This window comes from Rattus norvegicus, chromosome 12, assembly GCF_036323735.1.
Source record: "Rattus norvegicus strain BN/NHsdMcwi chromosome 12, GRCr8, whole genome shotgun sequence".
In the NCBI taxonomy this organism is placed as follows: Eukaryota; Metazoa; Chordata; class Mammalia; order Rodentia; family Muridae; genus Rattus; species Rattus norvegicus.
Window position 1 is genome coordinate 25,311,381 of NC_086030.1, and position 21,860 is coordinate 25,333,240.

The 21,860-nt window shown below is 52.6% G+C and overlaps 2 protein-coding genes and 1 non-coding gene across 5 annotated transcripts; 1 reads left to right on the top strand and 2 right to left on the bottom strand.

The window, feature by feature from the left end:
- Positions 1 to 1,689: 1,689 nt before the first annotated feature.
- Plod3 (procollagen-lysine, 2-oxoglutarate 5-dioxygenase 3) lies at positions 1,690 to 12,251 on the bottom strand. 2 transcript variants are annotated; one of them, NM_178101.3, is made up of 19 exons: positions 11,849 to 12,251; positions 11,458 to 11,549; positions 11,196 to 11,332; positions 10,950 to 11,113; positions 10,696 to 10,808; positions 10,501 to 10,564; positions 8,907 to 9,004; positions 8,616 to 8,717; positions 8,322 to 8,447; positions 8,066 to 8,187; positions 7,807 to 7,911; positions 7,580 to 7,705; positions 7,222 to 7,363; positions 7,004 to 7,117; positions 6,810 to 6,878; positions 5,611 to 5,715; positions 4,583 to 4,729; positions 3,592 to 3,717; positions 1,690 to 2,086 (listed from the first exon to the last, which is right to left on the bottom strand). In NM_178101.3, the coding sequence occupies exons 1-19, from the start codon at positions 11,964 to 11,966 to the stop codon at positions 1,931 to 1,933; spliced, it is 2,226 nt and encodes a 741-aa protein (NP_835202.2). In that variant the 5' UTR covers positions 11,967 to 12,251; the 3' UTR covers positions 1,690 to 1,930. The 2 variants fall into 2 exon arrangements, with proteins under 2 accessions (NP_835202.2, XP_063127219.1); XM_063271149.1 differs by lacking the exons at positions 1,690 to 2,086; positions 3,592 to 3,717; positions 4,583 to 4,729; ... (1 more) ...; positions 6,810 to 6,878; positions 7,004 to 7,117 and having other exon boundaries at positions 7,276 to 7,416; positions 11,849 to 11,983.
- On the bottom strand, positions 7,115 to 7,221 carry Mir702 (microRNA 702). Its single transcript, NR_037384.1, has one exon. It is a non-coding gene; the product is annotated as a microRNA 702 (primary transcript).
- Znhit1 (zinc finger, HIT-type containing 1) lies at positions 11,912 to 18,186 on the top strand. 2 transcript variants are annotated; one of them, NM_001271350.1, is made up of 5 exons: positions 11,912 to 12,161; positions 14,976 to 15,146; positions 17,431 to 17,510; positions 17,638 to 17,807; positions 17,965 to 18,186. In NM_001271350.1, exons 1-5 carry the CDS (start codon positions 12,143 to 12,145, stop codon positions 17,984 to 17,986), a joined length of 462 nt encoding a protein of 153 aa, NP_001258279.1. In that variant the 5' UTR covers positions 11,912 to 12,142; the 3' UTR covers positions 17,987 to 18,186. The 2 variants fall into 2 exon arrangements, with proteins under 2 accessions (NP_001258279.1, XP_006249153.1); XM_006249091.5 differs by lacking the exon at positions 11,912 to 12,161 and adding an exon at positions 12,347 to 12,838.
- Positions 18,187 to 21,860: the final 3,674 nt, after the last annotated feature.

The following is a 21,860-nucleotide window of genomic DNA, read 5'->3' on the forward strand; positions in this document are numbered from 1 at the left end:
GAGCAGGGCGTTGTTCAGAGGCAGGAAAGGTACAAGCGGTGACCTCGTCTATTTGGTTCTACATTTTCTTTCTTCTTAACTTTTAGAAAAACATTTATTTTTGCCGCGTGTCGGGTTGTGGAAGAGCACACGTTCTGTGGTGTGCCCTTAGAGGTCAAAGGGCTACTTGGGGGAGTTTGTCTCCTCCTCCCATGATGTGGGTCTGAGGGACCTAACCCAGATTTGACATCGGCAAGTGCCTGTACCCTGAGGGCCAACCTAATTTGTCTTCTCTCAAAGCTAAGGATCACATAGGCCCTATGAATGCTGATCGAGGACCCCCTCATTGAGGGACGCCCCAGATCTTGGTTTTTAGAGCTTTGGCCGCCAGCACATTTACCAGCTGAGCCATCTGGACAGTTATTGTCATTTTTATATATATATATAATATATATATATATTTTTTTTTTTTTGGTTCTTTTTTTCGGAGCTGGGGACCGAACCCAGGGCCTTGCGCTTCCTAGGCAAGCGCTCTACCACTGAGCTAAATCCCCAACCCCGTCATTTATATTTTGACACAAGCTCAGCTCACTACGCAGCCCAGGGTGGTCTTAAACACCACATCCTCCTGCCTCTGTCTCCCGGATGTTAGGTTACACTTCTACCTTTCCTAGCTTCCGGTTTTTAAAAGTTGTCCAAGCCAAGTATGGTACCTCCTGTTAGTGATCCCAGGACTTGGGAGGTGGAGGTGAGAGGATCATCCTAAAGTCATGGCTACATGGCTACAATACACAAAGAGATTCTGTCTCAAAAAGCTAAAAAGGGCCCGTGAGATGGCTCAGTGGTTAGGGTGCTTGCCACCAAGCTCGATGACCTGAGTTAGATCTCTAGGTCTCTAGATCTCTAGGTCTTGTTTTAATGTTTCTATTCCTGAGATAAAACACTATGACCAAATGCAAGCTGGGGAGGAAAGGGTTTATTCAGCTCACACTTCCACACCATAATCCATCACTGAAGGAAGCCAGGACAGGAACTCACACAGGGCAGGAACCTGGAGGCAGGAGTTGATGTAAAGCCATGGAGGGTGCTGCTTACTGGCTTACTCCTCATGGCTTGCTCAGCCTGCTTTCTTGTAGAGCCACCAACCCAGGAGTGACCCCACCCACAAGGGGCTGGGCCTTCCCTTATTGGTCCATATTTAAGAAAATGCCTTATATCCAAATCTTAGGGAGGCATTTTCTCAATTGAGCCTCCCTCCTTTCAGATAACTACAACTTGTGTCAAATTGACATAAACTAGCTGGCATTCATGTAGCAGGAGAGAACTTATTCCCAGAGATATGCACACATAACCAAGGTTGAGTGCTTGGTGCGATTGCAGAGGACCCCCGTTAGGGTCCTAGTACCCACACAGGTGGCTCTCAACCCATGACTCCAGTTCTGGTGGGATCTGATCCCACCCTGTCCTCTGTGGACACCTGCGCCCATGCACAATGTCCATGCATGCATTCAGATCATTTATTTTTAAAACAGGAATGAAGAGGGGGAGATTATGTTAGTGGGCAGCAAGCACGCTTGCTCCCATGGACCTGGGCTTGATCCCCAGTACCGAATAAAGTGGACATGACAGCACACAACTGCAATCCCTATAGTGAGACGGAGGCTAGCCTGGGCTACATGAGACCCTGACTTTATATATATGACTCGTGGATTCAACAGTTACAAACATCCTTTTATTGAAAGTGAGGCTGAGGAAGCTTAATAATTTATCAGGCAGGGGACCCTCAGAAGGGTCAATGGGAAAATAGAAGACTCTAGGGACCTCCTGGGAGGGCTGTTGGGGCCAGCACATTCTGTCCCAGGCACATAGACACACTCAGGAGATGAGAATGACAACCCAGGTGGCCCAACAAGGCACAGTGGCAGAGAAGGTTTGGCAGACTGATTGAGTGTCAGGGGTCAACGAAGGACACCATGATGTATCGAGTTCCCCTGGTGGTGGGCAGCCCCTCGTGGTAGTGTGTGAGGCGACCAGGGTGCAGGAGAGCCCAGCCCTTCCTCGGGGATGAGACTCTGCAGTCGTACCTCAGGAAGCGGCAGCCACCTCCCTGGGGAGATGAGAACATGAAAATAAACCTAAGGGGTTGGGGATTTAGCTCAGCGGTAGAGCGCTTGCCTAGCGAGCGCAAGGCCCTGGGTTCGGTCCCCAGCTCCGAAAAAAAGAAAAGAAAAAAAAAAGAAAATAAACCTAAGGTTGGCATGCACGGGGCGTGGACGCACGGGGGCAATGGGGGGGAGGGGGGAGAGGTGCCAATCCAACGCACTGGCGGGACAGGCTAGGGGAGGGCTCTGTGATGTCGGAATTTAGAATCATCATAGAAATGAATGAACCTCTGGCAATATCTGAGTGGGAACTTCTAGAATGGGTGAAAGGGGGCAGGGGAGGTGAAACAGAGTGGTGCCATCCCAGAGGCTGGCATTAAGGACTCAATAAAAAGACAAAGCAATCTGGGCAGCAGCATTCACTCTGCTTCCTGAATGTGGGCACGATGGGACTAGCAGCCTCAAGGTCGTGCCTTCCCCACTGTGAGGGACCATCCCCTCGGACTCTAGGTCAAAGTATACCGACCCACCCTCCCTTCCTTCCTTCCTTCCTTTCTTCCTTCCTTCCTCCCTCCCTCCCTCCCTCCCTCCCTTCCTTCCATTTCTTTTGTCAGGGAGTGTGTGGCAGCAGCAGGGGAGTCACCAGTGAGACATGGAGAGCAGGAGGAGGGAGAGCAGGAGGAGGGAGAGCAGGAGGAGGGAGAACAGGAGGAGGAGGGAGAGCAGGAGGAGGGAGAACAGGAGGAGGAGGGAGAGCAGGAGGAGGGAGAACAGGAGGAAGAGGAGGGAGAGCAGGAGGAGGGAGAACAGGAGGAGGAGGGAGAGCAGGAGGAGGAGGGAGAGCAGGAGGAGGAGGAGGGAGAGCAGGAGGAGGGAGAACAGGAGGAGGAGGGAGAGCAGGAGGAGGGAGAACAGGAGGAGGAGGAGGGAGAGCAGGAGGAGGGAGAACAGGAGGAGGAGGGAGAGCAGGAGGAGGGAGAACAGGAGGAGGAGGAGGGAGAGCAGGAGGAGGAGGAGGGAGAGCAGCTGGGTTTACCGACTTGACACAAGCTGGGGTCATCAGGACGAGGGAGCCTCGACTGAGACTGCCAGACTGGCCTGCAGGTAAGCCCGTGGGTGCAGCTTTCGGCTGATAACTGATGTGGGTAGGGCCCTCTCTGGTCCTGGGGTGTCTAAGAAAACAGCTAAGCAAGGCTTGAGGAGCAGGCCAGTAAGCAGCACCCCTCCATGGCCTGTGCATCAGCTCCTGCCTTGGCTTCCCTCCATGACGGACTGTGATGGGGAAGCTTAAACAGAATGAATAACTTTCCTCCCTAAGTGTCTTCTGGCTGTGGTGCTTGGTCACAGAGGTGGAAAGCTAATTAATACAGTGGCTGAGCGGGACAGACTGGAGACAACTGAGAAACTGGAGGAGGCCCAGCCAGAGGCTTGGGAGGGAGCTAGGTCGAGGTTGCATGAAGGGTGTGGAGGAGCCCAGTAGTACCCAAGACAGGAAGGGCCCCACACTCACCTCATAATCTACACCCTTGTGATTGAGGGCAACGTTGAGCGTGAAGGTGGACGAGTCATGGTGTGGCCGAAGTGAGGGCTGCTCATCTGGCCGGTAGCGGACCACAAAGTTCATCACTGCCCGTGTCTGTAGGAACATGAGGTGGAAGGCATGGGAAGGGCAGGGCAAGCCAAGGTTAGCCCTTTACTCATTTTGTCTATTTTTTGAGACAGGGTCTTTCTATGTAACCCTGTTTGGCTGGAACTTGCTGTGTAGACCAAGCTGGCCCTGAACTCAGTTCTGCCTGCCTCTGTGTTAGAATGTGTGTGCCAATATGTGTGTGGGTTTACTTGTCCTCCTCTGCCCAGAGCCTCCCCCACACCCCTCCGGAACTGTGATTACAGATTACAGCTTTTTACATGGGTGCTGATGACGTGGACTCAGGTCATCACACCTACATGACAAGCACTTTACACAATGAGCCATCCCTCCAGTCCCATTCCTCCCCATTTATTGAGATAATGTGTCATATAGCCCAGGCTGGCCTCAAACTCACTATGTAGCTCCAGATGGCCCTGAATTTCTGATCCCCCTGCTTCTATCTTCTGAGTGCTGGGATTACAGTTCTGTGATGTGTTCCTACCTCCAGGTTATGCAGTGCTGGAGATGGAAGCTACGCTCTGTGCATGCTGGGTAAGCATGCTAGCACATCTCCGGCCCCTCTGCTCTATTTTGAGACAGCTCTTACTGTACAGCCCATGCTCTCCTCAACCTTCCTGCCTCAGTTTCCCAAGTGCTGAGGTTACAGGTGTCAACATGCCTGCCCAGCCAGTGACTCTCATAGCACGGCAACCCAATAGGAGACTTATCTTCTTCCCAAGTCTGTCTCTGTCCCGGACCCCAAGTCCATGGCCCCTTAGTTGGTAAAAGGGCTGAGAGCAGGGGGTTCATATAGAGCCTTCCGAGACTGGGGTACGAGAAGAAAGAAACAGCAGTGGTTGGGATAGCCCACCTTGGTGTGGTAGCCAGGAAACAGGTGCTCCGTCATGGGCCCCACATATGTCCTCAGCAGCTGAAGCCACTGGTCCTCGTACCCCACCTGCTTCATGTGGATGTCCACGGTGGGAACATTCTCATACCCTCCAGCCAACCTGGAGTCCTGTGGACAACAGACACTGAGCCGCCCACATCCCTGGGCTAGCCCATTCTCCCTCAGGGACAATTCCAGCTGCTTCTTGTTGGTTCCCAGGGTTTGGTTTTTTGTTTTGTTTTGTTTTGTTTTTTTGTTTTTGTTTTTGTTTTGTTTTGAGACACGGTTTCTGTGTGTAACCAAACTGACCTGGAACTTGATCTATAGACCAGGCTGGGCTTGAACTCAGAGTGCCTGCCTCTGCCAAGAGCGCTGGGATTAAAGGTGTGCACACCACTGCCCAGCAGAGTCTCTTTTGGTCTCTGCCATCTAGAAGAATTTTCTCTTCTATTGTCAGATTCTGATTCACTGCTGCTGGGCCTTTTAGTCTCTGCCTTTGTTAACTCTGCTGTGAATCCACATGACCTACCCGTGTTACCTGGTCATGCTGTCTAATACCCATTGCCCAGGAAAGAAGCACTTTCTGTGTTAGAGCCAACCTTGACTGTCGACTTGATGGGACCTGGGTTCACCTAGAGGACAAGCCTCTGGACGAGTCAGGAGGGATCATCCAGCTTAGATTAAGGGAGATGGGAAGACCTGGCCACCGTGGGTGGCACCATTCCCTAGGCTCAGGTCCTGGCCTGAAAGCAAGCTGAGCAACAGCACTCATCTCTCTGCTTTCCAACTATGATGCAACGTGACCATGTACCAGCTCTCTTACACTCCTGCCATGCCTTCCTACCATAATGGACTTGTGCCTGTAGACTGTGAGCCACAGTAAAAACCCTTTCCTCAAGTTGCTTTGGTCAGATACTTTCTCCCGGCAACAAGGCAAGTAACTAGCATACCCTTTATGAGCCCTGCCCCCGGGATCCCTCCCTGCCCCTCTCAGGTGCCCTCTGCCTCACCTCATGCCGGCCTCCAGACCACTGGCCATAGTGTTCCATTTCCTCCACCAGCTCATCACACATCTGCTCGGTCAGCAGTGGGAACCAGTACACATCTGGGCATGGCTAGGAAGGGCAGGGCAGCAAGGGACAAGGCAAGGTCACAGAAGACAGGCAAGAGGTAGGACAGGCAACAAGGACAGGGAGGGGAGACATACAGGAAAGAATCCATGAAGGGGGTACCCAAGCTCTCCAGGTCGCTGCTGGAGGAGGGGTGCTCAGTAAAGGGACTTCAGCAGGGCAGGAATAGAGTGCCTGGAGCCCCAGCATCTAGGACAATGACCTTGTTCTGTCTTTTCCCCGCTTTTTGAGACAAGGTCTTTGGTAGCCCAGGCTGTCCTCAAACTCACTATGTAGCTGAGGCTGGCCCTGATCCTCCTACTTCCACTTCCTGAATGCTGAGATCACAGGCATGCACTTTGTGCTCAGTTTATCCGGTGCTGGGGACTGAACCTAGGGCTTTGTGAATGCTGGGCGAGCACTCTACCAACTGAGGTACGGCTCCAGCCCATTTATTTAGTTTTAGTTTCAGACAAGGTCTCCCTATGTGATCCAGGATGGCCTTGAACTTGCTATGTGTCTGAGGCTGTCCTGCAACTCCGAATCCTCATTATCTTCTTGCCTCCACTACCTGAGCTCTGGTATTCTCAGCATGACCACACCTCTGTTTGTTTTTATGTGCGGTGGGCACAGCTGTGTGGGGGTTGCATGCGCACATGTGCGCCTGTGCAGGACTGAGGTTGATATCAGGAACTGCTCCATTGTCCTTTCACCTTATCCAGGGAGGCAGGATCTCTCAATCGAACCCAGAGCTCACTGATGCAGCCAGTCTTGCTGGTCAACTTGCTGAGGATCCTCAGCCTCTGCCTTCTCAGGCTGGAATTACAGCCTGATGGGCCACCACACCCATCTGGCATTTCCTTCTTGCCATCTGACCATGTCTGGTCTGGTACCCATTATGCAGCCCAGGCTAGCCCGAAACTCTTCATCCCCCTGCATCAGCTTCCAAACCTCTAAGATACAGACCCATAACACTCAGTGTGGCTATTAGCCTCCCTCTTGCCCGAATAGCAAACCCTTAGTCCCTGGGAGCTCAGCTTAGAACCCACCAATGCCAGCACTGGGTGCTTCACACAGCCCAAGGTCCTGGGGCAGCTTACCTGTTCTACCAGCCCCTCCCCATCCAGGGCCCGGCTGTAGTTCTCATGGATGTACTGTTCTCTCCAGTCCTGCAGGAAGGATTAGGGCACCTGAGTGGAGCCTTCCTCACGCCTACCCTTGGGTTGTCCCTCCCATGTGGGCAATGGTGGTGCGGCTGCTGGCTGGAAACAGGGAGCAAAGGTCCCCCTCTTACCACAGGGTTGTCAAAGATCTGCCAGAGGTCCGGGTGTAAGTGGTCAGTGTCATAGTGGGAAGTAGACAGCAGCCGGCCAAACTCGTGCTGATTGCTGAGGTGCAGGAAGATGCCCTGGAGTGGGGTAAAGGGTGGGCATGCGTGAGGAGGACATCAGGAGGCTGTGACACAGCGTCGAGTCCCCAGACTGGGCAACCCATGCCAACCACCCCACTCACCTTGTCCCGGACACTCCTGCAGAAAGCCATATCTGGGTCTGTGTCGCTGCTGGAGAATACTTCCTTTTCGGGGAGCTCTGTCCTCAGGGTCTCTCCTCGGATCACATATGCCTGGGATATGTAGGGTACATTCCACAAGCCCCTGCAGGCACCGGTGGACAACCCCTCAGACTACGCTTTATTCATTGTTTCAGGCTGGAATTACAGGTGGGCCTTCTCAGGGTCCCCCAGAACCCTGAGCCTGAGCCATCATAGCACCCCTCCCACAGCAGTGGCCTGTCTAGTGGCTGTACAGGATGCTGCGGTGGGACCCAGGGAAGGGCCCCGCACCCCCACGGTACACAGGGGTGGGACTCACACTCGCTTCCGCTGCACCAATTCCACGTAGTCTTCGGAGCGGGCATAGTACTCATCGGGGCTCAGGGCCCCCCAGAAGTTGGACCAGAGCTTGCCGTGGCGAGAAAGCATGGGAGCTATTACCTTCCTGTGAATGAAACGCCGGTGAGGAGGGGCCTCCGTCCAAACGGACCACGCCCCACCCAGGGAAGGGCTGAAGCTCCCAGCTTCATAAGTGCAGTCGGTCACCTGTTTTGTTCAATCAAGATACGCAAGGTCTCCGGGTTCGTGAGGACAGCATCGGCATCCAGGCTAAAGTAGAACTCACACTCGGGGTTCTGCCGACAGCTATCCCTGGAGGGGAAGAGCCACAAAGGGAGAGATGAGCCCAATTGGGGCATGGAGGCCGGGCACGGGGGATGGCGGGAAGAACAGGGCTCTCCCAGTTCTGAGATGAGGTCAATGTCTCCTTCCCCAGAGTGACAACGGCCCAGGTAGACTCACTCACATGGCCATGTCCCTGGCCTCCCCTGAGCTCAGGGCCTCCTCTGGCCCCACTAGCTTTACAGCTGAGAAGTGGTCCTGGAGCTGTGGCCAGGCATCTGCAATGTGAGGCTCGTGGTACACCTCCTGAAGATGGATAGGAGAAGGATGGACTGACAGTCTGGGCAGAGAGGTGGTACACGAGGGATGCAATCAGGAAGGACAGACAGGAAGAGGTGTAGGGTCCAGTGGGGTGTGGGTGCGTGTTCCCCATATCTCACGTTGTTGTGAAGGAAAAGAGAGATCCTGTCCGGCGGGTAATCCAGGAGCAGTAGGCGCTGCAGGAACCGAGGTAGGAAGGGAGTGGGCTGCTCCACAAACACGGCCAGAAGCACCCGGGGGGGAGGCTGGAGGACACCACAGGACAAGGCTCACAGGAGCCCGGACCTCTCTCTGCCCACATCCCTGGCCAGCCAGTCACTCACTGCCCCTGAGGCTACCATGTCAGGGTGGGCAGGAGCTCTGCCCCCAAGGCTGTCCTGCTTGCCCTCTGCCTACATCTCCACTCTCCTCACCTGCCCCCCCGGGAGTGTCCTCCGGTTCAAGTTGCAGAATCCACAGCCTCCCTGGGGAGTCCAGCCATTGGGGACATAGTTCCCCAGGTAGTTAAGCTGGAGCTGTTGAGACAGGGGTTGATTGGCTAATGTGGAGGTGACTGGGGACAGATGGGAAGGACATTGGGCTCAGGAAAAAGTCAGCAGGGTGAGGAGGCACTGTCCCAACCCCTTTTCTGCTGGGACTAGAGAAAACCTGGGAGGTGGTCCAGGAGGGTTGGGGGTACCAAGGGCTAAGGGCACTGGGGACACCTTAGTGGGACCGTTGCCATGGACCACAACAGGAAGCGTGTCGTAGGCCACATTTCGGATGCGCACACGGTTCTGGTCGAACTTTAAGACCACTTCATCTGGGGGGGAAAGGGGAAGATTTCCGAGAGTTCCTTCATTTGGGAACCATGAAGCAACCAGCTCCTTAAAGTGTGAGGTGAGGGGGTCCCCAGCTCCTCTAGTGGACAAAGCGGTGTGTAGCCAAAGGCCTGTAGTTTAGGGTAGTGGTTTTTGCTTTTTGTTGCCAAGCTAAAACTTTATTATAAAAACGTTATTTTCTTAAGTTGTTATATAGTATGTTAGAACGGAGCTGGTGAGGTAGCTCGGTGGATAAAGGCTCCTGCCACCAAGCCTGCCACCCAGAGACCACACAGTGGAAGGAAGGAAGAGCTTCTCAAGCATCATCCTGTGACCTCTGCAGATGCCACGCGCTCGCACTACCCTCCCCTCCAAAAACAAATACATGAGAAAAAAATTGGGGTCCTTTTCTCCCTTTTGTGATGAGTGGCCTGCATTATGTGGCCTGCAACTCGAAATCTTCCTGCCTCAACGTTCTGAGATCTGAGATTGAGGACAGAACACCACACTTGACTTTTCTAAGTCTGACCATGCTGTTGCCCGTTTAGAGAACTCTCCTACTCTACCTGAGTGACCTGGGAGTTATCACTAGGCTAAGGGAGTCAGTTTCTTCACCTGTCAAAGGATCTTCTGAGGTTGGCAGCCAGGGAACACGCCCTTCGCAAAAGCTCCATGTTAATGTAATCACAGCGGTAGGGTCCCTGAGGGGGTGCCTTCGAACATGCTTGGTTGATAGATACCTGAGATCCAACCACTGGTTTTTCTCTTTGTTTTATGGATGGTGCTAAGATTTGAACCTGGGGTTTCTGTATGCTAGACAAACCCTCTACCAGAGCACACCCCCAACCCTTACTGGAGATTCTAAGTAGAGGCTCTACCACTGAGCCACGCCCCCAGCCTCTCACTGGGGGATTCTAGGCAGGGGCTCTACCACTGAGCCACGCCCCCAGCCTCTCACTGGGGGATTCTAGGCAGGGGCTCTCCCACTGAGCCACGCCCCCAGCCCCTCACTGGGGAATTCTAGGCAGGGGCTCTCCCACTGAGCCACGCCCCCAGCCCCTCACTGGGGGATTCTAGGCAGGGGCTCTACCACTGAGCCACGCCCCCAGCCCCTCACTGGGGGATTCTAGGCAGGTGCTCTACCACTGAGCCACGCCCACAGCCCCTCACTGGGGGATTCTAGGCAGGGGCTCTCCCACTGAGCCACGCCCCCAGCCCCTCACTGGGGGATTCTAGGCAGGGGCTCTACCACTGAGCCACGCCCCCAGCCCCTCACTGGGGGATTCTAGGCAGGGGCTCTACCAGTGAGCCACACCCCCAGCCTCTCACAGGCAAATCCTTGGTACCCTGCTGCCACACCACATTCCCAGCCTCACTACCACTAACACACATGCATAGGCTTCAGGTAAGTATGTTTAAGCATACTGGTCAGCTGTAGAGCAACCCAATTCTGGCAGGAACCCATCCCTCATCATCCACCTCTAACCACCATCCTCACCTAAGGCTCCATTGAGGTTCTGGAAGATCCGGGATTTATGGTCCAGGCTAAGTTTGAGTTTCTCCTAGATGGCATAAGACGGAGCAGTGAACACAGATGAACAGGTGACACTCTTATATCTCTCCAACTCTCTTCATGCATTCCCTCCCATTTAACCGGGCTGGGGTTGGGGTCCTTATCCCTGAGGCTCCCTACCCGCAGCCCTGGGTCCAGGTAGAGTTGAGTATAGAACAACTGATCATCGTCGTCGTCCTTGTACTTCCACTGGCGGACAATCCGATGGATGGTGGGAGCGAAGCCAATGAATCCTGGGGGTGGGGAGCAGGAGTTAGACCCCCAAGACTCCCAGGGCCCCCCCCCACTCAAGTACCCAGAGCGTGCCATTCCCCCTGCACCAGGGGAAGGGGAAGATGGGAGGGGACACCTGTCTTGGGAGCTCTGCCACTCACCACCAGAGTTGAGGAAGCGCTTCCCCACGCCCACCTCAGGGTACTGCTCTGCCAGCCCCCAGTCAGGCCAGCAGAAGCTCTCAGCGGAGAACAGCAGATGACTGCCACTCTGAACAAACTTCTTCAGCAGCTCTGTTGGGCTGCTCGCCAGAATCACATCGTAGCTGTGCAAGGAAAAGGGAGCCTCAGTCTTGTGTCCTCTCTCCAAAACAGTTTCCCCTCTCTTTCCACGCCAGACCCCCTTACCTGTCCACAAACATGATGATCATGTCCTCCTGACTCGCATATTTCTCCATTTCCTTCTTGAGCCACCTGACCTTCTGGCCTCCACCGACTGTTCGGGCGACATCACCCCCTCGCCACTCCTGTCCCAGTCCCAGGGTCTGCAGGAAAGGTCCCACCCCCATGCCGTGGAAGAGGTTCAGCTGGCTAAGATGAGGAAACAGGACCAATCCCCACCACCTCTGCCCTCTCCCGATGAAATTTCTCCCACGGGACCCCAACTCACCCGTACAGTGTAGTTAAAGAACTCGGCAGACTGCAGAAAACGCCGGTACCCCTCTGTCTCTGCTGTAGCCACGGTGATCACCAGCAGTTTGTCTGTTACAGCCAGGGAACTAGCACTTAGGACCCACGGCTTCATGTCCCACGTGTTTATCCCTCTGTATCCCCTCTACCTCTCTGTTATTTCAGTGAAGTTTTTTCAGGACATTTGGTCTCCAGAAGAGTCGGGTGAGAGTAACATACACGAATGGGGGCTGGGGTTTCCTGTTAGTCTGGGGGAGGCTGGAACCCCTAGTTTTGCATGAGGAGAGGCTGATGCGCTGGGTTCCGGCTGGACACTCCCTCCCAAGCTGGCAGACGTGTCGACCCTGCCCAGTGGCCTCCCGGGTTCTCACCAGGGTTGACAGGATTGGCGCCCCGGGGTCGATCGGAGGCAGAAGTTACCGGGGGCAGCGGCGGCAGCAGCAGCAGGAGCAGGAGCAAAAGCCGGGGTTCCGGGACTGACGCTGCCATGGCTAGCAGCACGCTTAGGCTACACCCAGGCCCGCACCAGGGCTGAGCTTAGCGCCTAGATTCCGAGTCCCCAGGAAGATTCTGGGAAAGGGAAGCCGAGCCCGCTGAGAGGAGGAGCTGTGCTCCGGACTCCGCCCTGGAAAAAAGGCGTAACCCGAGGCCACCTAAAACCCGAGATGCAGACGGCGAGACAAGGCAAGGATTGTCGCGCGGGCGCGGGCTGGAGGGTGGGGAGGAGCCGAGGGTCTGGTCCCCGACACAGCCCGACTCACGCCTGAGGAACCGAATTCCCCAGAGAGGGGAAGTGACCTTTTGAGGAGGGTCCAGGAGAAGCGGGGGCGGGTCTTGACCACAGCTCTGACCCGGAGGAAGACTGGACCGCGAGGCCTGGGGTGGCGCACGGCGTGGGCGACGGGCCCGGAGGGACCGGGGAGCCTGAGGCGGGTCGCGCGGACATCGCCGCGGGTCTGGGTTCAACAAAGCCACGGAACCTGCCTATCTCTTCCCGCGGCGCGGGGACATGCACCGGGGCTGCAAAAGGGCACAGGGACGAGAGCGCGCCCCTAAAAGACCACCTGCACCATTTTTAAAAAAGTGACCCCTTGCAGGAGGCTCTCGGATTTTTTTTTTTTTTTTTGGAACCACAACGCGACCGGAAGTAGGTTTGCCCCTATCAAAGATGGCGGAAAGCTTGCTGGTCTCCAAGGGAACATCACGTAATGGCTTCAAGCGGGAGGGGACCGACTGCGCACGCGTACGTGTGCACGCCACCGGAAGGGATGCGTTTAGACCAAGAGTTGGTGGTTAGTACGCGTGCGCAGTAGGCTCTGCTGTCAACTGTGTTACGCCAATGGTGGAAAAGAAACCCTCCGGTATGTGAGCCTTCAGTGGTTCGCCCTTTTGTGCGTCCCAAGTTCAAATTTAGCCTAACATCTCCCCGCCTAGTTTTTCACGTCAAATACCTTCTCTCAGCGTTGGGATAGTCTCGGAACCATTCATTCGTGTTTTGTGTTTTGTGACTGCTTGTTTCAAGCCAGACACTGGGGATGAGGGGGATATCTTGTCACTCCAAAACCTGAGTGCTATGAGCAGTTGCACTCACCTCAGCTTCTGGATTGGTTGCTTTGTTTGTTTTTTGTTTCTGAGACAGTGTGTGCATCCTTGGCTGCCCTGAAACTAGCTCTGTAGACTAGGCTGGCTTTGAACTCACAGAACTCTGCCTGCCTCTGCCTCCACAATGCTAGGACTAGGCGTGCACCCCCATCGCTCCATTTCCCCCCAGATTCTTCATGCTAAATAGAGGGGGCAGAGAAGCTTAGGAAGTCAAAGGGCTTGGCTTTGGTACTGCACACACCACACACACACACACACACACACACACACACACACACACACACACACACTTCACTCCTTCCTTTCTCTTTTTTTATTGAGACAGGTTTCACTTAACTTTGTAGCCAAGGTTGCCTTTGTAAATTAGGCTGGTCCTGCCTCAGCCTCTTGATGTCCTGTAGCTAAGTGTGTGGTTTGGGGGGGTTCTGGTCTGAGACTGGCATGTTATGGAAACACAGCTCTGCGCTTGGATTAGAAGCTCAGGGAATGGGCCGTTGAGATGGTGCAGTAGGTAAAAGGTGCTTGCCCCCAAGCCTGACACTTGAGTTCAGTCCCCAGAATCCACATGATAGGAGAAAAAAAGCTTCCGTAAGGGGTTGGGAATTTAGCTCAGTGGTAGAGCACTTGCCTAGCAAGCGCAAGGCCCTGGGTTCGGTTCCCAGCTCCGAAAAAAAAAAAAAAAAGCTTCCGTAAATTGACCTCTGACTTCTGCATGGGTACTGCAATGCCGACGTGTGCACAGAAACACACAGAATGAATCTCTTTGGAGAAAGATAGAAATGCAAAAGAAGGAGCTTAAGGATGTGCCTGTGCTGATACGATGCCTGTCTAGCATGCCCAGAACTCTTGGCCCATCCCCAGTATCACATACACTGGTGTGGCTGGGCACAGGAGGCCAGTCAAGGTCATCCAGCTACATAGGAAGTCCCAGGCCAGCCTGGGCTTCCCGACCCTATTGAAGGTTGTGGGGGTGAGAAAGGGACAGGCCAAAGAGCACTATCAATAAAAGAAGAGGGACAAGCAGTAGCAAACTTAGGAGCAAGAGGGGAGCCAAAATGTGGGAATAGAAAGTATATATACCCAACAAGAGAAGAAGACAGTTGTGAGTCACACCGGGGAGACTTTAGTCCTAGGAAGGTAGACGGTGCAGCCACGGGGCATAAGCATGTATCTAAGGCTGAAGGAACATTCTAGAAATGTACACTGGGTTTTGCCCCACCGAGTCACAGGTGTTGTGAATATGGAAGCCAGAAGTCAATACTGTGTCGATTCCCTAATGCACTCTTTATATTTTTTGTTTTGTGTATGTGTCCTGCTTTGTGCAAATGAGTGGAGGTATCCACGGCGGATAGAAGAGGTTAGAGTTACAGGCGGTTGTGAACCACCCTGGTGGCTGTTGGCTCTGGGTCCTGGAAACTGATCTGCAAGAAAAAAACTAACCCTCTTCAAGAACAGGATGTGCAGGCTGGAGAGATGGCTCAGTGGTTAAGAGCACTGACTGCTCTCCCAGAGGTCCTGAGTTCAAATCCCAGCAACCACATGGTGGCTCACAACCATCTGAAATGAGATCCGATACCCTCTTCTGGTGTATCTGAGGACAGCTACAGTGTACTTATATATAACAAATCTTAAAGAGCAGGATGTGCTCTTAACCACTGAGCCACCTCTCCAGCTGTAATCTTTTGTGTCCCCAGTGACTGACTGCTGGGACCAGGAGGACTTAGAGTCAGCATGAAGGGCTGAAGCAGGCTTCCCAAGCTGGAAGAAAGCGGGGTGAGGAGTTGGGCATTTCCCACAGCATAATGATGAGGATGAGGCCAGGAGACGATGGCTTGGTGCGCTGCCATCACAACTTTCCTCCTTCCATGACCTGGTAACTCTCCTTGCCCTGTGTAGTTCGCTCCCAGGACCCTGGACAGCGGCGGGTGCTGGACCGGGCAGCCAGGCAGAGGCGGATCAACCGACAGTTGGAGGCATTAGAGAACGACAACTTCCAGGATGACCCCCACGCCGGCCTCCCCCAGCTGGGCAAGAGACTACCTCAGTTCGATGATGATGCAGACACAGGTAAGATGGGACTTGGGGGAGAAAGAGCAGGACAGGGTGCGGGAGCTGCTTGCAGCCTGTAGCTGCAGATGATGCCAAAGTTCGGAAATGGGAATAGGATCTTTAATGTGATTCTAATTTCCTTACTTAATGTGTGCATGCATAATGTGTGTGTGCATTTCTGCACACGCTTGCAGAGTTGAAACTCTGGTCACTCAGGTTGCGGGGTTCAGCAGCGGGCACCCTTAGGCACGGAGTCATTTCTTTACAACTGCAGTTTATTCAGAGAGCAAGCAATCTGAGAAATCAGTTTATTGCTCTGCTAAAGAGCCATCTTCTAGCCTGAGGGGAGCCATTGCACACGTATGCACGCACATACGAGAACACACACACACACACACACACACACACGGGACACACACTTTTATTTTTTTTTAAAAAAAGATTTATTCATTTATTATATATAAGTACACTGTTGCTGTCCTCAGACACACCAGAAGAGGGCATCAGATCCCATCACAGATGGTTGTGAGCCACCATGTGGTTGCTGGGAATTGAACTCAGGACCTCTGGAAGAGTAGTCGGGTGCTCTTAACCGCTGAGCCATCTCTCCAGCCCCGGACACACACTTTTAAACCCAGCACTAAGGAGGCAGAGGCAGGTGGATTTCTGTGAGTCAGTCTGGTCAAAAAGCAAGTTCCGGAACATCGAGGGTTACACAGAAAAACCCTTCGTCAAACAAACAAAAAAACGTATTCTGTCAGCAGGTTTTAGGCAGCGACAAAAGGCTGTCAGTCATCTGGATTGATTGACATTCGCCCTTCCCCGCTGTGTCAGGCATCAGTCACATCTCTGAGACTTGTGAGTGCGTGCCTCTCATTATGGTCCCATGTACTTGTCCCTTACTTTGCGCATGTCTGGGCTGGGCTCCGGCACTGCTTGAACCACTGAGTCAAGTTAGTGACTGCTGGTGTTATCTTTGTACCCCAAGGACACCTGACAGGGAGGGAGGCTTAGCTCAACAAACCAACCATGAATAGCAGTACACTAAGCTAGAAATAGCGTGTATGTGCCTGTCCTCTGGTCTGTTTATAGTAGGGAGGGCTCGTTTATTTATTTGTTTCTTGAGAGGGGGTCTCTCTGTGTAGACCAGACTGTAGAACTCACAGAGATCCACCTGCCTCTGCCTCCCAGGTGCTGGGATCAAAAGTGTGCACCACCACGCCCAGCGAGATTTTTTCTTTTCTTTTTTTTATTAATTTACTTTATTTATATGAGTACATTGCCACTGTCTTCAGACACACCAGAAGAGGGCATTGGATCGCATTACAGATGGTTGTGAACCACCATGTGGTTCCTGGGAATTGAACTCAGGACCTTTAGAAGAACAGTCAGTGCTCTTAACCACTGAGCCATCTCTCCAGCCCCCGGCGAGATTTTTTAAAGCTTTAAACAATCTCCATTGTTCTGTGTGTGCATATGCTCGTGTGTGTGTGTGTGTGTGTGTGTGTGTGTGTGTGTGTGTGTGTGTGTACAAATGCATGCCGTGGCACGGCATGTGGGTGGAGGTCAGAGGCCAACTTTCAGGAGCTGGTTCTCTTGCCACAGATTGAGCTGAGGCTTCAGGCTTGGCGGCAAGAACCTTTACCCACCATCGTGCTGGCTCAAGTGTGCCTTTATACTACAGAACATGAGATATCCCTGCCCTTGGGCTGAAGGAAAGGGAAGGGGTCAGGACTATGGAGGACCTCGTGAGAGGGTTCGCACTTGGGAGGTGACTTGGAAGTGACTTCCGGCTTTGGCAATGACTAGCCCCTGTGTTGGAAGCAACTGTCTTCCCCCTCTGTGCCTCAGTTTCTTCATGTGTGTGGAGTAAAAAAAAAATGGAGCGACCAGGTATGATGTCATTTAGAGACCCAGCACATAGAAAGTTTGAGGCAGGAGAAGTGCGAAGAATTTAAGGTCAGCCTGGTCTATACAGTAAGTTTGCGGTCAACTTGGGGTAGGTAGTGAGCCTTTGTGTCACAACAACAAAAACAAAAGGCTGTGATCTCAGCCCCTGAGAGGTAGGAGCAGGAGGATCGAGCAAAGACCACTGTTTGTCTTCAGGGTGAGTTCATGGCCAGCCTGGGCTACATGAGCTCCTGTCCCCAAAATAAAAGGATGGACTTTAAGTAGCCGACAGTGGAGCAGGACTGGAGATGTCAGGGTTAGTGCAGGTGTAGGCAGGGAGGGGCAGAGCCGAGTGTGGCATGGGTGGGCATCACAGCAGCTGTCGAGCAACTCAGTGTCCTCCATCCCACAGGAAAGAAAAAGAAGAAAACTCGAGGCGACCACTTCAAACTTCGCTTCCGCAAAAACTTCCAGGCTTTGCTGGAGGAGCAGGTGAGAGAGGGCTCAACCTGGGGGCGGGCATCCTAGAGAGCAAAGGGGTGAGTGACCCCTGCTCTTCAATGTCCCTGGTGGATATCAGCTGCAACACAAGAGTGCCTGTCCTTTCATGTCCCTGCAGAACCTGAGTGCATCTGAGGGCCCCAACTACTTGACAGCCTGTGCGGGTCCGCCATCTCGGCCCCAGCGTCCCTTCTGTGCTGTGTGTGGCTTCCCATCCCCGTATACCTGTGTAAGCTGTGGTGCCCGGTATTGCACGGTGCGCTGCCTGGGCACCCATCAGGAGACCCGGTAAGCCCAAGCCTAACCCATCCATGCCAGTCTTATTCCATACAGCATCCCAGGACCTCCCTCCTTCTCTAATGCCTCTCTCTCTCTCTGTCTCTCTCTCTCTGTCTCTCTCTCTCTGTCTCTCTCTCTCTCTCTCTCTCTCTCTCTCTCTCTGTAGGTGTCTGAAGTGGACTGTGTAAACCTGGCATCAGGGAGAAGTACCCCCAACTCTCCCCAACCCACCCCAGCTCATCCACAAAGGACAGCGAGAAAGGATCTACCCATTCACCCAGCAAAGCTGTACCCTGCCGACCAAGGAGGGCCCCACGGACCCCAGGGACTGTTGTGGGGGTGATCCAGCCCACAGAGTGCTGTGATAATAAATGACGTGGTAAAAGGACGCCTGCCTGCTCATTCCGGAGTATTGGGAGGTGAAGGTCAGGGTTGACTGTCAGACCTGTGTAGACTCCATATTTCTTCTTCTAGCCTCCATTGCCTGCCCTGTGTGCTGTGGGAGGCTTACGTCCCATTCTCCAGCTACTCTCAAGTCCTCTCTGCCTTTCTTAGCTGCTGCTTTAGTTTGGTTTTTGAAACAAGGTCTTACATAGCCCAGGCTAGCCTTGAACTCACTATATATATATAGCCAAGGATGGCTGAACTCCTAATCTTTCTGCCTCTGCCTCTCAAGCAATGCTTCTTTACCTGAAGTTTCTCTCTCTCTCTCTCTCTGTATAAGTTTGTGTGTGTATGTGAGTGTGTATGTGTGTGTGTGCAAATGTGTGTATGAGTGTGTGTGAGTGTATGTGTGTGACTGTGTGTATGTGTGTGTATATGTGTGAGTGTGTGACTGTGTGAGTGTGTGTGTGTGTGAGTATGTATGTATGTGAGTGTGTGTGTGTGTGTGTGTGTGTGTGTGTGTGTGTGTGTGTGTGTGTAGGAGACACAGCATGAGTGTAGAAGTCACAGGACAACTTTGAGAAGTTAGTTTCTTCTCTAAATTGGTCCCTGGGATCAAACTCATGTCGATAACTTTGGCAGCAAGTGTCTTCACCCACTGAGGCCCTATTTCTTGGCTGTGAATTTAGTTTGGAAGGAGGTGGGTTTGTTGTTTGCTTGTCTGTTTTGGTGTTTTGAGACATGGTCTCTGTGTAGCTCTGGATGTCCTAGAACTCACTCTGTGGATCAGATTGTCCTGGAACTCAGAGATCTACCTGCCTCTGCCTCCTGAGTGCTGGGATTAAAGTTGTGCATCACTGTGCCTGGCTTGAAAGGGGGTATTTTAATTTTTTCCCTGGTTCTGAGTTTATTTTTTGTTGTTGTTCTTTTTTTTTTTTTTTTTTTTTTTTCCGGAGCTGGGGACCGAACCCAGGGCCTTGCGCTTCCTAGGCAAGCGCTCTACCACTGAGCTAAATCCCCAACCCCTCTGAGTTTATTTTTTTATTTTTTTATTTTTTTTGGTTCTTTTTTTCGGAGCTGGGGACCGAACCCAGGGCCTTGCGCTTCCTAGGTAAGCGCTCTACCACTGAGCTAAACCCCCAGCCCCCTGAGTTTATTTTTTAATCTCTTTTCTCCTCCCTTTCCTCCACTTCCATCCCCTCCTCTCTTCTGTCCCTCCCCTCCCCCCATTTTCTGGAACTCAAGGCACAGGCTAGGTAAGCACTCAACTGCTGAAACTCACCTGTAGGCCTCAATCGGAGGATTCTGGATAAGCACTCGGTCCCTGAGCTACATCCTCGGCTCACTTTTTATTTCATAATTTGAAACAGGATCCCACTAGGTTGTCCAGGCTGAATGCAACTCTGTAGTTCCAGCAGGCCTTGAACTCGTAACCTTCCTGCCTCTGCCTCCAGAACAGCTTGTCAGATTACAGATTGTCAGCAACCCTTTAAGTAATTTCTGTTTTGAGCTTGCTTCAAAGACTGAGTGACCCAACAGGTGGGGCGAGGGCTGAGGAATGTTACAAAATGCTGTGAGAGAAACCACAGATAGTTCTGATACTTTGATGTAGTGGGACCAGTCAGGCTGTCTCTTGTCGCTGATGCTGCTAGTGTGCAAGGACACTTAGGACGTCAGAAGTGGGGCTTGGAGAATTATTGCCAGCATAAGACCAAGACGTTCCTGGGAAGCACAGGGGAAGCTTAGAGGTTCCAGCACTGGTTGGTGCTGGCTGCTGAGATGGGAGTGGTGTTTGCAGGATCCCAGACTCACTGCTTGTCTAAGTGGGTTACAGGCTGTAATCACCCAATCCTTGGAATTACCCTGCTAGCACACAGCAGGCGTGGTCCTAAGTGTTTGCTGAACAAATGACCTTAATTAGCTACTAATGAGATCCAGCAAGCTTTTTCCAAGGTTTGTGAGACAAGTTCTTGATAAAATTGGTGAGATGGCTTAATGGGTGGAGGCACTTATGACTTGCGGCTGAGTCTAATGATTCGAGTTTGATCCCTAGGAGTGACTCCCACAAGTTGTCCTTTGACTCTCACATGCGTGTGCCCTCTCCCTCCTTCTCCCTCCCTCCTTTTCTCTCTCTCTCTCTCCCTCTCTCTCTCCCCCTCCCTCTCCCTCTCCTTCTCCCTCTCCCCTCCCCCCCTTTCACACACACACACACACACACACACACACTAAATAAATACATAAATGTTCTCTTTTTAAAATTGCCCTTGACAAGCTGGAGGAGGAGGAAGGATTGGATGAGGCCGACGGTTCGAGGACATCACAAGAACATGGCCTAAAGAATCAACTGACCTGGACTCCTGGGCCCACAGAGATCAGGGAGCCTGTATGGGTCCGACCTAGGTCCTCTGCAGCCAACAGGAGGGTTTCTTCTGCCCTGGGCAGACCTTAAGCATAAGACCTCAGAGCCACCCCCTCAGTGACTCCCTTCTTCCAATAAGACCTAATAGTGCCACCTCCCAGGGGCCAAGCATATTCAAAACACCACAACAACCAAAACATATACGCAGATTGTCTTCAGATCAATATGTAGAAATCTCAGCTCCTCCAGCACCGTGCCTGCCTGCGTGCTGCCATACTTCCTGCCATGATGATAATGGACTGAACCTCTGAGGCTGTGAGCCAGCCCCAGTGAAATGTCTTAAATAAGAGTTGCCTTGGTCATGGTGTCTCCTCCGAGCAATGGAAACCCTAACTAAGACAGTTATGCAGCTTGGTGTTCTTGTGGGAGCTCTAACTCTTGCCTGTCTTCAGGACCCTTTCCTTCCTACTGGGCTGCCTCATTCAGCCTTGATGTGAGAATCTGTGCCTGGCCTCGTAGCTTGCTATGCAGTATTTAGTTGCTGTCCCTGGGAGGCCTGCTCTTTTCTGAGGGAAGGTTGATGGGGAGTGGATGTGGGAGAAAGAGAAGGTGGTGGAGAAAGGGGAAGGAGGAGAAACTACTGTGCTGTCAGGATGTGATATATGAGAGAAAAAAAATAAAAATGGGGCTTTGGACTGGGCGGTGATGAAGCACACCTTTAATCCCAGCACTCAGGAGGCAGAGGCAGGCAGATCTCTGTGAGTTCGAGGCCAGCTCGAACAGAGCAAATTCCAGGACAGCCAGGACCACACAGAGAAAAACAAACCAAACAAAAAAGCTTCCCGGGGTTGGGGATTTAGCTCAGTGGTAGGGCGCTTGCCTAGGAATCGCAAGGCCCTGGGTTCGGTCCCCAGCTCCGAAAAAAAGAACCAAAAAAAAAAAAAAAAAAAAAAAAAAGCTTCCCTTGGTCTCTTATAGTTCCGTGACCACAGAGTAACTGAAGAAAAAGGAACCCTTCCCAGCAGTCAGGCTCCATACTGTTAAGTGCTTAGTTGTGCAACTTGGTTTAGGTTTTCTGAAAGAAAGGGAAGAGAAGAGGCAGGCAGGGGAGTCGATGTAGCTGTGTGGATTCAGTCACAGGAAAAAGAAAGGGCCACTTGTCAAAGCCCAGAGGCAGACCCAGGTCACCAGAAAGTGCTGCAGGGGACACCTGCTCAGCTGAAGCCTGTCCCCAGTTCTCCCACAGGACTCAAGGTTTTTCTGTGTAGTGGCTTCATTTTCATTTCTTTTTCCTGTGTGTGTGTGTGTGTGTGTGTGTG

What these genes read in the sequence shown, in the direction of transcription:
- Plod3 (NM_178101.3), bottom strand. Translation starts at nt 11,966, where the DNA reads ATGGCAGCGTCAGTCCCGGAACCCCGGCTTTTGCTCCTGCTCCTGCTG. An exon ending in GCGCTTCCTCAACTCTGGTG is followed by an intron (nt 10,809 to 10,949) that starts GTGAGTGGCAGA and finishes CCCCACCCCCAG; the next exon opens with GATTCATTGGCTTCGCTCCC. An exon ending in ACCTGGACCCAGGGCTGCGG is followed by an intron (nt 10,565 to 10,695) that starts GTAGGGAGCCTC and finishes TATGCCATCTAG; the next exon opens with GAGAAACTCAAACTTAGCCT.
- Znhit1 (XM_006249091.5), top strand. Translation starts at nt 12,817, where the DNA reads ATGGTGGAAAAGAAACCCTCCG. An exon ending in CGATGATGATGCAGACACAG is followed by an intron (nt 15,147 to 17,430) that starts GTAAGATGGGAC and finishes TCCATCCCACAG; the next exon opens with GAAAGAAAAAGAAGAAAACT. An exon ending in AGGCTTTGCTGGAGGAGCAG is followed by an intron (nt 17,511 to 17,637) that starts GTGAGAGAGGGC and finishes ATGTCCCTGCAG; the next exon opens with AACCTGAGTGCATCTGAGGG.